Here is a 14,271-nt window from a genome sequence, read left to right on the forward strand (position 1 = left end):
AATGTTTTTGCAACACAAACGTGTAAATATAAAAATATTATAGATTCCAACGAAAGAATAGCCTGTGTAAATGATATGATAATGGGACAAGTTTATTTTTGATAAGGAGTTCATTGTACACGAAAATTTGTAAATCAACGGAAACAATAACAGAGTATATGAAAGAGCCGGACTTTCATTGGCAAAGCTTTTCCGATGTCTGTCAAATTGTTATCCAATTAGTCAATTTCCGTTGGTTGGTTTTAAAAAAATCTTTTTCGGTGGTTTGTTAATCTGAACTGGATGATTTATGTTACATGAACGTTCAAAGTTGTTTGTCTAGAATCACTTTTTTACACAGAACAGCCAAAACTTACATTTTTTGTTTACGAAATTTCGTCAAAAATTAAATGTTTTGAAAAAGTTGTGAATTTAAAAAACCTATAAGCACGATGTGGCCCGTGAATACTTTCGAATAGTGTGAGATCGAAATCATCAGTCCTCCGAAACGGGCAAAATTACGCGCTGTGTATATAAACTTTTTCTAAAACGTTGAGATTTTGCAATCAAAAATATATAACTTGAACTGAGGTGGCTTTTACTTGAAAATCCATTTATCAAAATAAATAAGAACTAAAAGTTCAGATTTTCACGAAATTATCTATTTTTACATGACAATTGTTTCGACAACACCGTGTCTTTATCAAATGATTTGACATACATATATATAATAAAAGTTTGAACTGTTAAATGTCGACATTTTTCTTAATGGTATATGAATGTGACAATTAATTTATTAAGCATACGATACATTTATGCATTATGCACGGTACATAATAGGCATCACAAATTCTGTAGTTTCCTTTTGTGTATATTACTGATATATTGTATATTAAAGAAAACAGTCTTTCCGTTCCGATCCACACCCCAATACGATTAAATTTTTTTTGTCCTGATAGGTGGTTTTGATTAATTTTCAGATATTTTGCTCTTTTTACCTAATTTTTGGATGTTAATAATTAATTGCTTCCCCATTTCAACTCCACTTGCGCGAAACTACTTCAAATGCTTGACGTAGCGTTAACATATAGGTATAAGGTAGATAAAATTGATGCGACACAGGCGATTATGACATTTTCAAACAAAGGATTTTCCCCGCTTGTACCGAAATTTCAGTTAAGTTAACTGAAAAGTGCAAATTGATGCCGCAAGGTCTTTTTGGTGAAAACAAAATTTGTTATAGAAATGGCAGTTTAGTCAAATTTCTTTAGGTCGAAAATTAAAAAAAAAAACGATAGTCAAATTAGTAATAATTTAATAATAAAAACGTGTGCAAAATTGCGGGTCCAATTAGACGCCAATCGACCAATTACACTTAATTATATCACAACGCTAAAGCTTTCCCAAGGAATGGCTAATGTTAACATTCGGTAACGTGTCTGTAACAATGCCGGTCGCAACCGTAATGTTATTCTCCCTGATAGTAAACTGCTGCCCTTGAGGCATCACCATTTTGGACAACAGTGTCAAAATCACCTGGCCGTGTTCACCGGGCATGATCATTTCCACGTTTTCTTCTAAAAAAAAAAAGGGTGAGATGCTTGAAAATTTTAAACAGACCCAATTAAAACCAACCTAAATCTATGCGGCACGCGACGTTCCACGTTTTGCTAAACAACTGCTGACAGTATTTGCCTACAATTGGTTTGCTTCGGCCCCCTTCGGCTTTACTGAGAAAATAAACACTGGCCTTGAATCTGTTGCTCAGGGCGACCGTCTTTGCGGCGCAAAGAAGCATGCCTCTCTTGACGTCGCTCAGTTTGACGCCACGTACCAAAGCGCCCACGTTCTCGCCCGCAACCGCCTAATAAAAAATACCACCGGAATTAAGATCAAGTTTTTAGGTTATAAACGCAGTGCGCTGCTTCCATAGGAGGCTGGAAAGAAAAGTCCAACAAAAATATACACGGGTCAAATTGGAAAAAAAGATCACGAAAAATCGGTCAATTTCAGGGATTTTATTCTGTAACCGGTTTTAATCCTTATCTTTGAATCAAAAGCATGGCGAAAAGTGAAAATAAACTAAATATGAACAAACAATTCCGAGTTTCAAGAGCCAATAAAATAAACCAACAAAAGGTCAATAGAAACGTAAATGTCATTAAGAAAGATTGTTAAGGAAATTGGTGATTAGAACTTATTTCACCAAATCAAACATTTTAAAAAGAGAGGATTAGGCAGAAGATAAAAACAAGTGCCCCTAAAGTGAGGTTATATTTGACATACGTGGTTTGTTTAACGGCGTTATAAAATTAATAATTAAAATATCGAGACTAGGGACTTCAACGGACTAAACTTACTTGCGGGACACTTTTTTTGAACACCTGAATATCACTAACAGTGGTCTTAATAGTCTGGTCGAACCCCAGCAGTTCGGCCTCAGCATTCTTTTTCATCACCCCTCGGCTCAAGGTACCTATCAGTACAGTACCACGTCCAGGTACAGTAAACACATTGTCAATGGGTAACATAAATGGAGAGGCAAAGTCTCGTTCCGGAGGAGAGACATACCTATCCAATGTATCAAGTAGCTTCTTAATGGACTGTTTACCCATCTCAGTATCATTACCATTCAGCGCTTCCAAGGCGGAGCCGGTAACTACAGGCGAATTTGACCCATCGAATCCAAAATTATCCAACAGGTCCCTAACCTCAATCTCTACAAGTTCTAAAACCTAGGCTTTAATTTAGTGAGCGCTGTGTGGAGATGAAAAGCTCACCTCGTTATCGACTAAATCAGCTTTATTGACGAAAACGACAATTTTTTGAACCCCGACTTGCTTGGCCAAAAGCAAATGCTCTCGGGTTTGTGGCATTTGGCCGTCAGTGGCGGCCACAACCAATATTGCACAGTCCATCTGCGAAGCCCCGGATATCATGTTTTTTATGTAATCGGCGTGGCCGGGGCAATCAGTATGCGCGTAATGTCTATTTTTTGTGCTGTAACCGACATGGCACGCGTTTATGGTGATTCCTCTGGCCTTTTCTTCTGGCGCCCTGTCTATCTGGTCATAGGAAATATATTTTGCGAGTCCGTCTTCCTGCAACACTTTCGTTATTGCTGCTGTAAGCGTCGTTTTACCGTGATCGACGTGTCCTATCGTGCCAACGTTTATATGTTTTTTAACATTAGTGGATGAAAACCTTTGCAAACATTTAGATATCATATGCATTTGGTTTACTTTAAGGTTACGCGATACAGTCGAACGAAATCGACAGGTGTAAATAGTTTTAGCAGGAGGACCACAAATTGGAACCGCAATTGCTAGTTTAACCCTGCGAATTAGGCTAAAAGTAGACATTTTTAAGGATTACAAAGCCATAACCTTCGCCATATCCCAAAAAGCATTCTTTAGAAATATACTTTGGTCCGTGACAGATTCTACTGCCAAAAGCATGTAATATTCTGTAGCGTGATTTGAAATTAGTTTGTCAATTAAAAAGCTATCGACTATAAAAACCTGATGTCAGCCTGTTCCCTAAGAAAATAAGACACAAACTTACTTAATTTTGCTGATTTTATTAATAAATAGTAAGTTATAAGAACTGTTTTGATTTATACTGTGCCAGTTATAATATTCTTTATGCTTGCGTCGAAATTCCTGAAAAAATCGTTATTACTATGTTTTGAAATGCTAATACTTGACCCTAACTTTGAAGTAATTGCCGATCCTGGAGTATAGAATGGATTGCTAACAACGTCGGCGTATTCGCAATGAATTTTGCGGAACATCTGAAATTTTAAAACCGTTAATCCGTCGCTGCTCAGAAATGAGTTAATAACATACAGTTCTGATTTCATTATCTCTTAGCGCCAAATTCGAAGAGTCCACCACTATAACAAACTTAATTTTCGTATTTGTTACGTAACCATACCTTCATCGCATTAAGGAATAATTTAATAAGGAATGCTCAAGATAGTTTCATAAAAAGGATACAGCTTATAATTTTCTAAGGAATACAACATGCCCAGGTATAATTCTTTGGATTCTGTAGCAGTTTTGTTTGTCGGATTCAACTTTTCTTCGATAATATCCAAAGACGACAACACCTTGTATTGAAGACTTAACTCTTCCTCGGGATTCACGCAAGTAAAAAATTTGGGCGAATTCTGAAATATCGCAGGCTATGACGTCAAACCGCAGGTCTTTGACTTGCAATATTCTACAGAGTGCAAGCTAAATAAAGCATGCTGAAACACCACCTTTTAACTTTTGTCATTTTAAAAGATAAAAACCCGGCAATATCGATATCGCGTGATCGATACGTGTGAACATCTAAAATCCCCATCTGTCACTGGTCTCATTCAGCTGACGTAGCAAAGAGCTCCAGACACGTACCGGTAGCGATTAAGATTGGAAACGTGTGAAGTCATTTACCGTTTCAGTTTTTGACATATGTTGAGGTTATAGTTTCATATTTTTGTTTGGGTGTTGATTTTGAAATTTAGATTTTTTCGAAGGTATATCTTATTCAGTGTTTGTGTGAACTGCTGCTGATTTAACATGTTAATAAAGTGGAAACATACCTACTACATCAGAAAATAGTAGAAACGGACGTTAAGGACACTTTAATTCAAAACGAAACGAGGGAGAATAAGTTGGTCAAATGGCTTTGGAATTCGCAGAACCAATTCGAATATTTGAGGATAATAAAGGTGACAGGTGTCCAATACCAACAAATCATAAGTATTACGAAGACAGTAAGGAGTTATTAAGGAAACTTATTCTTATACTTGAGGATAATAAAGATGATAGGTGTCCAATACCAAAAAATCAAAAGTATTATGAAGACAGTAAGGTGTTATGAACAAAACTTATTCTTAGAACATTTTCGAGGCCTTCATTTGTAAACTTATTAAAAGAAGTCTATTTTAGAATTTACCACATCTAGTACGTTTGGGAACAGCCAGACATTTGATATGTTAAGAAGAGGTTCTAGAAGAGGAGTTACCACACCTGGAGGTAGATATTGCAGATGAGTGGGGAAATGAGAAGGAACCAAATAGCAAATATGCTTTTATAACAAATAAAAATATGTTTTAAATTATTGCTCATTTTTTTTTGGTAATTCCCATAAGTACAAAATTTTATTTCTTTCCTCCTGGATTTTCTTGCTTCTTTCAATGGCGTTTTGAGAGAGGCTAATTTCTTATACTTGAGCTCGCTCGATATTTGTCAGCCTTCTTCATAGATAAAACATTCTACTCTTTGACTCCCTAGTCTTGGTACTTCTTAAATTTAATTTTTCTAATTATACCAATAAAAAAAAATGTTGAAACTTAATCTACGGGGAGGGGATACAGATGTTGCTCTGATTGGAGTGGTTTCCATTTGTGAAGTCACTGGGATAGAAGGTGGGTCTTTCTTATTTTCGGCAAGGGGTTTTTTCCTTATAAAAGGAACTGCTGCCGAGGTTATTAGGTTAGGCAGGTTAACTGTTTTGTCCTCTCTATGTATTTCATCAATCTGGTGATAATATTCCTAGTAAATTCTGCCCCTCCTTCCCTATATAGTCTTTGATGCCTGTGTAGGTTTTTTTCAGGTTTCTCCATTTCCTATCCAATATTTCCTCCGCTTAGGAAAAATTCATTCTGCAAATAACTTTAAACAGCATCTCTATTTCATGTGAGTGTAATTTACGTTTAAAAAAGATTACCGTTTGTTTGAAAAAACACATACCTTGATACGATCTTTCGAAAACTTAAGAGGTTAGGACCCTGAAACATTTTTTTGTACATTTTGTAAATACTAATATTATAAATAATAACACAATATATTTATTATGCTGCAAATTCATACTCACCATCACTGTCCATTACACCTTGATCAAATTCACCACTTTCGCTGCCTAACACAAAATAAAACCACTAATAAAAATGGCGTCCACCCGACGTGTTGAGTTTGTAGCGCATGTGCCACCGGACGTTTCCGCTACGACTTTGTAAGCTGAAATGTCCAATACGGTCCCAATCGCTACCGCTACGTATCGGGAGTTCTTTGCTACGTCCGCTGAACTAACCAATATAATATAGTGGTCTATGGTCCGCTGAATGCGACCACTTTTCCCGTCTAATCGATATACGTGCTACGTGTGAATAAGGTAAACAAATCGTCCAATGCATCCCAATGTGAAAAAAATCGGATGATCTCGCGCGTAATGTGATATTTAACAAAACTTACGTCTTTGCCCACGATCGCAGCGCAAATTGCCATAACTCAGGGTCCTTTTCCTTCGGAAATCCTAAAGGGAGCTGACGGTAAAACAGCGACCTATAAGCCCGCCCCGACCTCGGCTATTGACATGGACAGGTTAGAAAACGCGCGCGCTTTGCGCAGCAATAAAAGATGTTACGTGCGTTTCATAAATTCAACTGAAAGAACCGTGGAGCTGACTTGGATCAATTTCTCTGGACAATATGTACGGTATAGAATTCTCAATAAGGGAAATTCCGTCGACATAAACACTTACAAGACACATCCGTGGATCGCGAAAGATATTCTCACGAAGGACGTGTTACATGTCGATAAGAACTTTATTTATCTGCCAAAGACAACGAGGGAATATATGCGAGAGAGGTACCCGGGAAGGTCGATACCAGAAAATCATGAAGCGAGAGTTCGGGCTCACATAATGCTTCCGATATATAGTCTGAGATACGCTTCTCTGTTGTGCATCAGGAATCATATGCTTGATCCGGAAGACGTCGACACTTTGGCGCTTCCGCGAAATTTGAGCGAAGAGCTTAAAAGACTCATCAAAAAACGAAACAGAGAGTGTGCTTTGCAGGCACTGGAATTGCAAAATCGATGACTGGTCAGAAAATTTAAGAAGTCATATTGGGTAACTTCATGATTTTTAAGCAGTGTTGTTAGTTCATGTGGCTAATAATATATTTGACAATACTCAATATGCGCTTTAGGAAGTGAACCAACAAAAAAAAATGTATTGTTATTGCTATAATTGTATCGCTCTCGAGTAACCTGTTCAATTTTATTATTTCATTATTTTATAGTGTACATTTTTTAAAAAATGTAGTTTTTATACGACCCTGTAACTATTTTACTGGGCGAAAAAAGAGACATATTGGAGATGTGCAATTTTTGAAACAGGAACCGCGGTTTGTTTGGTTTACGTTTTCGTCTGTTTATATTACGGAGACATAACGGACGCAACGATATACGTTATTTATCTTTAGGAATATATAATTAAGATTTTACGCCCTGTAGTTCATATCGTTAAATAAAAAAACATTCCGTGGACCAACGAACGCGCAGGAACCAATTGTTTATTGGCTTGTTTTATCGTACTTTTTAATTTTTTGATTGAAGTTTGCAATACCCGCAGTACAAATTGTCCATTGACATTTTTTTAATCCTATTTGGGAGACGAAAGTTTATCTGCAATTACTTGTCATTAAGAAATGGGCGTTCTGTCTTTGGGAGATTCTACGTTTGCTTCTTGAATTTTTTTTCCCACTTTCTTGCACTTTGATAATAGAAACGTTGAAATAATTAAATCAAATCAATCGTGTCTGCCCGACGTTAGCTCGCTGTATACAGCAAGTGCCTAGCGTTTGTTTGATACAGGACAGGGGTTCTGTAAAACAGACAATGTGACAATTACCATTTATTTAAACTGAAGCTGTTAACTATTCCGCTTCAGCTTCGCTCTCCACTTTCTTCTCACGTTTGAACGGTTTGCATTCAGGATACTTCTCGGTCAAAAATGTCCTGATTTCTCCATACTCAGCGATTAAACTTTTCTTGAGTGAGTCCAGGTTTCTGACGCGCTCTTTGCTGTTGAGATGTTTCTGATATCCTGGCAGTTTCGTATAAAACGGCGGTGGTTTCTTTTTTTTCAGCACCACTTTTCCGTTGAAGCAATATTGTTCATAATCTAAGATTTCGGTGTTGTCCACCTCGGAAGATTTTCGACATTCAGTTGGTGATGCTATAACTGTCGGAAAGTAGTTGTTTTCTGGGCATATTTCCACTAAATGAAGTTTCTTCTCTTCCGCTATTTCCTGGGGCGCCTTCTGTCGGATGAGACCAAGGAAAAAGGCCTTAACGATGTGATTGATATTGGTCGAGCCCTCCACCTTAGCAGACAGATCTTTGATGCCAATCACTTCGCAGATGGTTTTGATAGCCCGATGACAAACCAAACCATGTCCTTGAGGTCTCTGCCACACGTAGATTTTGGTGGCACCAAATTGCGTAAAAAAATGGTGACACACTTAAAAGAAAACATTGAATATGTCTTGCAATGTAAGGAGAAGGTGTTTTACCGGTGTGGTTCCGGAATAATTTGATGTGCATAAGTTTCTGAGCCGATCTGTTCTTAGCTTTCCGCAGGGCAGTTCTGGGGTCCATGGCTTTACCAATAGCGAACCCTCCCAGCCCATTACCATTACCTGACACTACTAAAGCCAACATACGCCTCACCCTTCCAAAGTTACCCTTCATATTAAATACTAACTTTAGTTCCAGCACCCGCGAATCAAACCCTTCGAACGTATCTGAAAAAAAAAAACAATATCAACATAGCACACAAACTTAGCTAAACACCCGGTACCATCTCCCACAGGATCCGGTGGACCTAAACTTCGGCCCGGCATTTTGACACCCGACCAACCCCTCTCGATTGGGCTAAGTTTGGTACGCCGGAATGAACCCATTTTGTCTCGCAGTTCAGCCAGCATTTTCTCCCGTTCCGGGTTTTCTGGTAACTGCTGCTGCTCGACCAACTCTTTGCCCCGCAAGATCGGCGTGTTTAAACCGGGCCATAATATATTCGCCTTACCTATACGGCAAGACCTGTATTATCACGTTGTCGACTTTTTAACAATGACTTACCGCTTCCGATAATCTGACCTTTATTAAGATCTTTGATTTTGCGTTTGGAAATGGCTTTGGCTCGGCCTCTTTTTCTGCCCGCGTTACTTACCGACGTCACGCTCTTCCAGAGGTCTTTCGCGGGCACTAGAAATTTAAATTACAATAATTTCGTAATACACGCATAATCTAAATTCGTACGTTTGTTGAAGTAATTGGTGTTTCTCGTCGCATTCGCTGTGATGATAGCCGGCTTCTCGCAAATCGCGTCATGTAGTTTAATTAAAGGCGTAGCAACATTTTTTCTGGAGTTTATCACTAACTTCTGAAAGATTTTTGTGACTTCCAGAAGTTGTTTTGCCATGTTTTGAGGTTAATGTCACAGAAAGACGAAACTTTTAATTGATCTACACAATTTGTTATTTTGAATTCAATAAGATGCAACCCTTATCTGGAGCCCATATATTGCAAAATTAAAAAAAAACTATTAGACGCTAACTATTTATTCGCCTTGCACTTTTGCGGACTCCAATCGCATCACAGAGTACACACGGTAAAGTAAGGTTAACTCAGACGGCTCGCACCGTCAATTTGTAATTATTTCCTTGATAGTAACGAATAAATATCTATATACCTTGTAAATTTTGAAAATGATTCGGAACTACCTAAGCAGATGTACATTTCACACTACCCGTCAAATCAAAGCGAAACCGGCCAGAATAATGGGCAAAGTGATGGGTTTCGCTAGAAAGAAGTAAACAAAACAGCCTTCGTAGTGTACTCGATTTCATGAGAGCGTTTTAGAAAGCATTACTTCGAATCATCCTCGGTGTTGCCTTCGACAGGATCGTTATCGGTAGGATCATTTGAAACAAAAATAACAGGCAGCTCCAAGAGGTCATTCGTATTAAACAAACTGTTTATGCGGCACATCACTGACCTGATGGCTACTGGTGAATATTCGGACCAAATAGTGGGACTTGGAGTCGAGATCAACAAGGTAAACGATTGCGGGGAGCAATCATTTATCAACATTGGCGCCTTTTAGGTTAAGATTACAATGGATTATAAAATTTTGAAAGTGTATTGGGTAGCGAAAGCGAACCAAGACGAGAACACGACCGAAGAGTTGCTAAGGAAGACTGCCGGATCCTTGCGTCACGAACTGTCCCAATTGCGAGTCTTGGGTGTCGTACCTAACATCATATTTGTTAAAGGTTTGATATTTATAAGTTATGGTACCCGAGATGAATTTTCCTTTGACATAATTGCAGACAGATTGCTGGTAAATGCATCAGAAGTAGAAAGCAGACTGAGCATAGCAGATTTTGGTGAAGATCACATTCCCATTGATCCGGCAGACCTACTCAAGACAGAGTTCCACCTGTGGACTACACTCAACAGCGATACAAAGGTAAGTAGATCAATTAGCCTCTAAATAAGCTGGGACGCTGCTGTTTTAGCAAAAAGTTAGGGCTCAAGAAACGCCTTTGGGGGCATCTGAGGTCGATGAATTGCCGTACATGCCACAAAATGTCTTGGGCCTAGACCATGCAGACATTATGGACCGAGTCAGTATCTCCCTCACCCCTTTTCCATAGCTACTTATTCAAATTTCAGATAAAAAAGGCCATTAAGAAGTCAAAGGCCGGACTTCGAAAGCGCTCTGACGAATGGAGCCGATTTAAGGTTATGCAGCCAATCAACCAGAACCCCGTCAGTTACAAGAGTAACAGGGCCCAAAGAGAGGCGTTTAAGGAATTTTTGATGAAACGAGAGGTATGTGTGCAGCTCAACCCTGAGGACAACATGATACGATTGGCGATTTGCAGCTAATGAGAGCAAAACTGAACAAAGGGGATAAAAATTGGACGCCGGATCAGGAATATTGGATTGCCATGGCCAGGGATCGCCACTTGGAAGATATAGAAACCCCCAATGAGGACATTGAAGATGAAGATTTTATTGATGAAGAGCCCGAGGGTGGATATCTCTCTGATTATGATATTAAATAAATTATTAGAAAATGGTTTTTTTTTTGTGGATAAATGCCATGCAAATGTAGTTTGCACAGCAGATGGTGGGTATATGGGGCAAGCATTAAGTTTTGGATTAAGAGTGGGCATAATTTTTATTTACCTAAGGGTGAGCAAACCCCGGAGATCCGACAAGCCCTTAAAATTATAACATTAAAAGACTATTAACCCTAAATGCTGAGAAAACTATTTTTGTAGCCAAAATTCCTAATAGAAACACAATTAAAACAGTTTATTCTTCTCTTGTTGAATCAGTTCTGGCGTATGCATTGCCGGGGCTAGCATCTAAAAAAGCGCTCAAACCGTTCAATGTTCTGCAAAAAACTATTATTAAAGTTTTACTGTTTGAACATAGGTATTTCCTAGAATGCTATTTATCGAAGTTCGAGTGTTTTTTTCAAAATTGATGAATGAACATAGGGCAAATCTGTTGATTTTTAACTTGAGCTGTTAGGGTGATGAAAAACTCCATATCGATCAGATACTGAGAAACTTGACTTGATCCTTTTATAGCACAATTAATGTCACACGTTTTGGTAAACCAAATGGAAAAGGCATTCGTCCGTTGCGAGTTACTCTTCAATGTAGGGAGCACGTGATAAATGTCATCAAAAACAGAAGTAAGTTGAAGGGACAGAATATATATATTCACGACGACTTGACTTCGGTCCAGTTAAAAACATTTAATTCAGTTAAGGCTTAGCTCGAACGTCGCACGGCTTATTTGGTCATCAAATATATAAGAGGGCAATCCCATAATTCAGCAAAAAAAACTATATTATTTTGTCAGAGACGTGGTTAACGGGCGATTACTTTGATGCGGAGTTGAGTATGGACGAGTATGTGTCTATCGGGCGGATCTTTCAGCAAGTACTAGTGCTAACTCCAGAGGGGGGTGGTATGTTTGATTGCAGTGCATCGCTCAGTTAGTTCAAGACGGATCTAATGAGATTGAACAAATTTTTGGCTTGCAAAGATCTATCGTGCTCATTATACCGAAACTTTGTTCAGAATACAGAGTCGAATCTTCCGGAAAGTATTAAATGATTTTGGAACTTTATAAATGCACAGCGCAGCACGAATTTATTTGGGAATTATTTCAAAGCTATATATGTGAAGAAAAACTTAACTCCTCCCGTTCAGTTAAGTTATAATAATTTAGACTTGAAGGAACATCCAATATCCTTTTCTGAGATCTACACCAAACTGTGTAGACTCGATCCAAATAAGATGCTGTGCGTTCGTTTTGGCGAGATCTCTATTTCTCATTTTTAATGAATCACTGCATTTGGACATTTTTCCAGATTACTGGAAAAACATGTTACATTGTTCCGATTAATAAAACAGGAGAACATCCCGATGTTACCTGTATCCATATTAAGTACCATCCCAAAGTTGTTCGAAAACTTAATAACACAATTCTTAATTCCCTTTTTCAAAAATACAATTATAGACCATCAATATAGCTTTCAATCGGGGAGGTCAACAACTTTGAATTTAATTACGTACGCGGACTCAATCGTTGATGCTTTGGAAGCGGGACATCAGGTTGACGCTGTTTACACAGATTCTTACAAAGCGTTTGATAGGGTGAACCATGCATTGCTGCTTGGTAAACTGTGTGGCGAAGGTATAACGGGTCGACTTTTTTAGTGGATCGAGTCGTATCTGGGGGGTCGCCGTCAGGTTCTTAGATTTGGAAAATACTTGTTGGCGCCTTTTCCGGTAACTCAGGGCTCTCGCTTAGGACCGCTGTTCTTTCTTATATTTATCAGTGATATAGCTGCCTGTTTCCATAATGCTAATTACACTCTTTTTGCCGATGACCTAAAGGTCTTCTCGATTACTGGAACTCGTGAAGGTCAGGTTCGTTTGCATGAGGATCTAGAACGGTTAGCCCGATGGTGTCACTTGGTATGGATCCCAATCTCTCAAAATGCCTAAGTATCTTGTTTCACCGCCTCCGCGATCCTATAGTTTACGAATATACTTGGATGGATGAACACCTAAATGCGGTATCAAATGTTAAAGACCTGGGCGTGCCCTTCCAAAGCGGTTTTACCTTTAACAATCATATGTCCAACGTAATTTCAAAGGCTTATAAAATGTTGGGCTTTATTAAAAGATCATCATTAGATTTTCAAAACGTATATTCCATAAAACTCCTATATTGTGCTCTGATTCGACCCCAGTTGGAATATAATTCATCACTATGGAATTCGGATTATCCGGATATTCGTCGAATAGAACAAGTTCAGCTATATAGTTTTTAAATCGACTGTCGACTTGGCTGACATCGATTAGGTGGCCCTTGAAAACTCATTAGGTTTGAAAACGCTTAAGGCTCGTCGTGACGAAGTCAACCTGATGTTGCTGTTCAAACTTATTAACTTCAGTTGTCCATTCTGTCAAAGATTGGATTTTTTGCACCAATACGAATAACTCGCCTAAATAGTACATTTTTTGTACCGTACCGCAGGACCAATTATGGACGTTATACATTCATCGCAACGGCGGCCAGGCTGGTAGAGGGTAGGTTTAGTGTTCTGTCGGGGGTTCGTGCGACAGTTAAATGAATACGTTAGTTCAGAAACTAAAGATTTATTCTGTAACAACTTCAAATTATTTCAATGCCGGTTATCGTGCGTTGCCTGAGGACAGGGCGCTCGCGCGTATTGAGTGCTAAGGATAGACTAAATCCTAGGGGTTTCTACAGCAGGAACGTTAACATGCTATGTTGCCATGTCTAACAGAACATTTAGGAATCAGATTCAAGGAAGCATAACATAAAATAACTTACATTAGTTATTTATTTTGCTCTCCCCAGATTTAGAGATTGAGGCCTAGACTTTTACTTTCAGTTTTTACTTTTGTATCAACCGGTAATTTAATCATCCTTTTTGCCTAAGTTTTATGTAAAAATGGACTCTGTCCGTAAAATTAATAATAAATAATAAAATAAATAAATGAAATTGCTGACTTAACATCTTAAACTAGATACAAGACCCAATATGAATCCTTCAAAGTACAAAAAAAATCAATTATTGCGAAAAGTGCGCAGCATCAATCTAACCCAATTGTAGTAAATAAGCTGGAATGGATTTAATGCTCACTCTATTGGGGATTTAAAACAAAAATTATTTATTTTTTTGCTTTGAGTTTTTGTTTTGTTTGTTTCATTTTTGCTACGCTTAAGCCAATATGTTGTAATTATATTTTCTTTTTAAAACTTACCACCTTTTTTTGCACGTTAGATATATATGAATTGTATTTATATTTTTGTAATGTTTGAATAAATAAAATAAAAAAACGCGCATGATAAGCAATTGATCGTACAAATTTTAATCCATCATCATTTC

General features: G+C 38.0%; 5 protein-coding genes across 5 annotated transcripts; 2 read left to right on the plus strand and 3 right to left on the minus strand.

Moving 5' to 3' along the window:
- Positions 1-1,288: 1,288 nt before the first annotated feature.
- LOC132697211 (elongation factor Tu-like) lies at positions 1,289-3,429 on the minus strand. The gene is made up of 4 exons (XM_060662523.1): positions 2,760-3,429; positions 2,340-2,714; positions 1,615-1,843; positions 1,289-1,556 (listed from the first exon to the last, which is right to left on the minus strand). The coding sequence occupies exons 1-4, from the start codon at positions 3,339-3,341 to the stop codon at positions 1,372-1,374; spliced, it is 1,371 nt and encodes a 456-aa protein (XP_060518506.1). The 5' UTR covers positions 3,342-3,429; the 3' UTR covers positions 1,289-1,371.
- On the minus strand, positions 2,941-6,343 carry LOC132697235 (trafficking protein particle complex subunit 2-like protein). Its single transcript, XM_060662575.1, has 6 exons — positions 6,222-6,343; positions 3,978-4,150; positions 3,828-3,915; positions 3,693-3,772; positions 3,544-3,641; positions 2,941-3,080 (listed from the first exon to the last, which is right to left on the minus strand). The coding sequence occupies exons 1-5, from the start codon at positions 6,252-6,254 to the stop codon at positions 3,596-3,598; spliced, it is 420 nt and encodes a 139-aa protein (XP_060518558.1). The 5' UTR covers positions 6,255-6,343; the 3' UTR covers positions 2,941-3,080; positions 3,544-3,595.
- On the plus strand, positions 6,343-7,327 carry LOC132697230 (von Hippel-Lindau disease tumor suppressor-like). Its single transcript, XM_060662563.1, has one exon. It carries the CDS (start codon positions 6,343-6,345, stop codon positions 6,850-6,852), a length of 510 nt encoding a protein of 169 aa, XP_060518546.1. The 3' UTR covers positions 6,853-7,327.
- A 312-nt stretch (positions 7,328-7,639) lies between these two features.
- LOC132697216 (small ribosomal subunit protein uS5m) lies at positions 7,640-9,240 on the minus strand. Its single transcript, XM_060662537.1, has 5 exons — positions 9,078-9,240; positions 8,898-9,023; positions 8,617-8,844; positions 8,330-8,560; positions 7,640-8,277 (listed from the first exon to the last, which is right to left on the minus strand). Exons 1-5 carry the CDS (start codon positions 9,238-9,240, stop codon positions 7,691-7,693), a joined length of 1,335 nt encoding a protein of 444 aa, XP_060518520.1. The 3' UTR covers positions 7,640-7,690.
- Positions 9,241-9,489: 249 nt separating this feature from the next.
- LOC132697222 (putative ribosome-binding factor A, mitochondrial) lies at positions 9,490-10,906 on the plus strand. The gene is made up of 7 exons (XM_060662549.1): positions 9,490-9,630; positions 9,681-9,876; positions 9,925-10,093; positions 10,151-10,290; positions 10,340-10,447; positions 10,497-10,655; positions 10,709-10,906. Exons 1-7 carry the CDS (start codon positions 9,527-9,529, stop codon positions 10,889-10,891), a joined length of 1,059 nt encoding a protein of 352 aa, XP_060518532.1. The 5' UTR covers positions 9,490-9,526; the 3' UTR covers positions 10,892-10,906.
- The last annotated feature ends 3,365 nt before the right edge of the window (positions 10,907-14,271 follow it).

Source organism: Cylas formicarius, unplaced genomic scaffold (assembly GCF_029955315.1).
Source record: "Cylas formicarius isolate icCylForm1 unplaced genomic scaffold, icCylForm1.1 PGA_scaffold_10__41_contigs__length_53128322, whole genome shotgun sequence".
In the NCBI taxonomy this organism is placed as follows: Eukaryota; Metazoa; Arthropoda; class Insecta; order Coleoptera; family Brentidae; genus Cylas; species Cylas formicarius.

Coding starts and splice junctions, on each gene's coding strand:
- LOC132697235 (XM_060662575.1), bottom strand. CDS start 6,254: ATGGCAATTTGCGCTGCGATCGTGGGCAAAGAC. Junction 4,151..6,221: donor CTGCGATCGTGGGCAAAGAC/GTAAGTTTTGTT, acceptor GCGATATTTCAG/AATTCGCCCAAATTTTTTAC. Junction 3,642..3,692: donor GGATCGGCAATTACTTCAAA/GTTAGGGTCAAG, acceptor CGATTTTTTCAG/GAATTTCGACGCAAGCATAA.
- LOC132697230 (XM_060662563.1), top strand. CDS start 6,343: ATGGACAGGTTAGAAAACGCGCGCGCTTTGCGCAGCAATAAAAGATGT.
- LOC132697211 (XM_060662523.1), bottom strand. CDS start 3,341: ATGTCTACTTTTAGCCTAATTCGCAGGGTTAAACTAGCAATTGCGGTT. Junction 2,715..2,759: donor CTGATTTAGTCGATAACGAG/GTGAGCTTTTCA, acceptor ATTAAAGCCTAG/GTTTTAGAACTTGTAGAGAT. Junction 1,844..2,339: donor TCAAAAAAAGTGTCCCGCAA/GTAAGTTTAGTC, acceptor ATTTTTTATTAG/GCGGTTGCGGGCGAGAACGT.
- LOC132697216 (XM_060662537.1), bottom strand. CDS start 9,240: ATGGCAAAACAACTTCTGGAAGTCACAAAAATCTTTCAGAAGTTAGTG. Junction 8,845..8,897: donor AGGTCAGATTATCGGAAGCG/GTAAGTCATTGT, acceptor CTTGCCGTATAG/GTAAGGCGAATATATTATGG. Junction 8,278..8,329: donor ATTATTCCGGAACCACACCG/GTAAAACACCTT, acceptor TTTTCTTTTAAG/TGTGTCACCATTTTTTTACG.
- LOC132697222 (XM_060662549.1), top strand. CDS start 9,527: ATGATTCGGAACTACCTAAGCAGATGTACATTTCACACTACCCGTCAA. Junction 9,877..9,924: donor TTGGAGTCGAGATCAACAAG/GTAAACGATTGC, acceptor GGCGCCTTTTAG/GTTAAGATTACAATGGATTA. Junction 10,656..10,708: donor AATTTTTGATGAAACGAGAG/GTATGTGTGCAG, acceptor GGCGATTTGCAG/CTAATGAGAGCAAAACTGAA.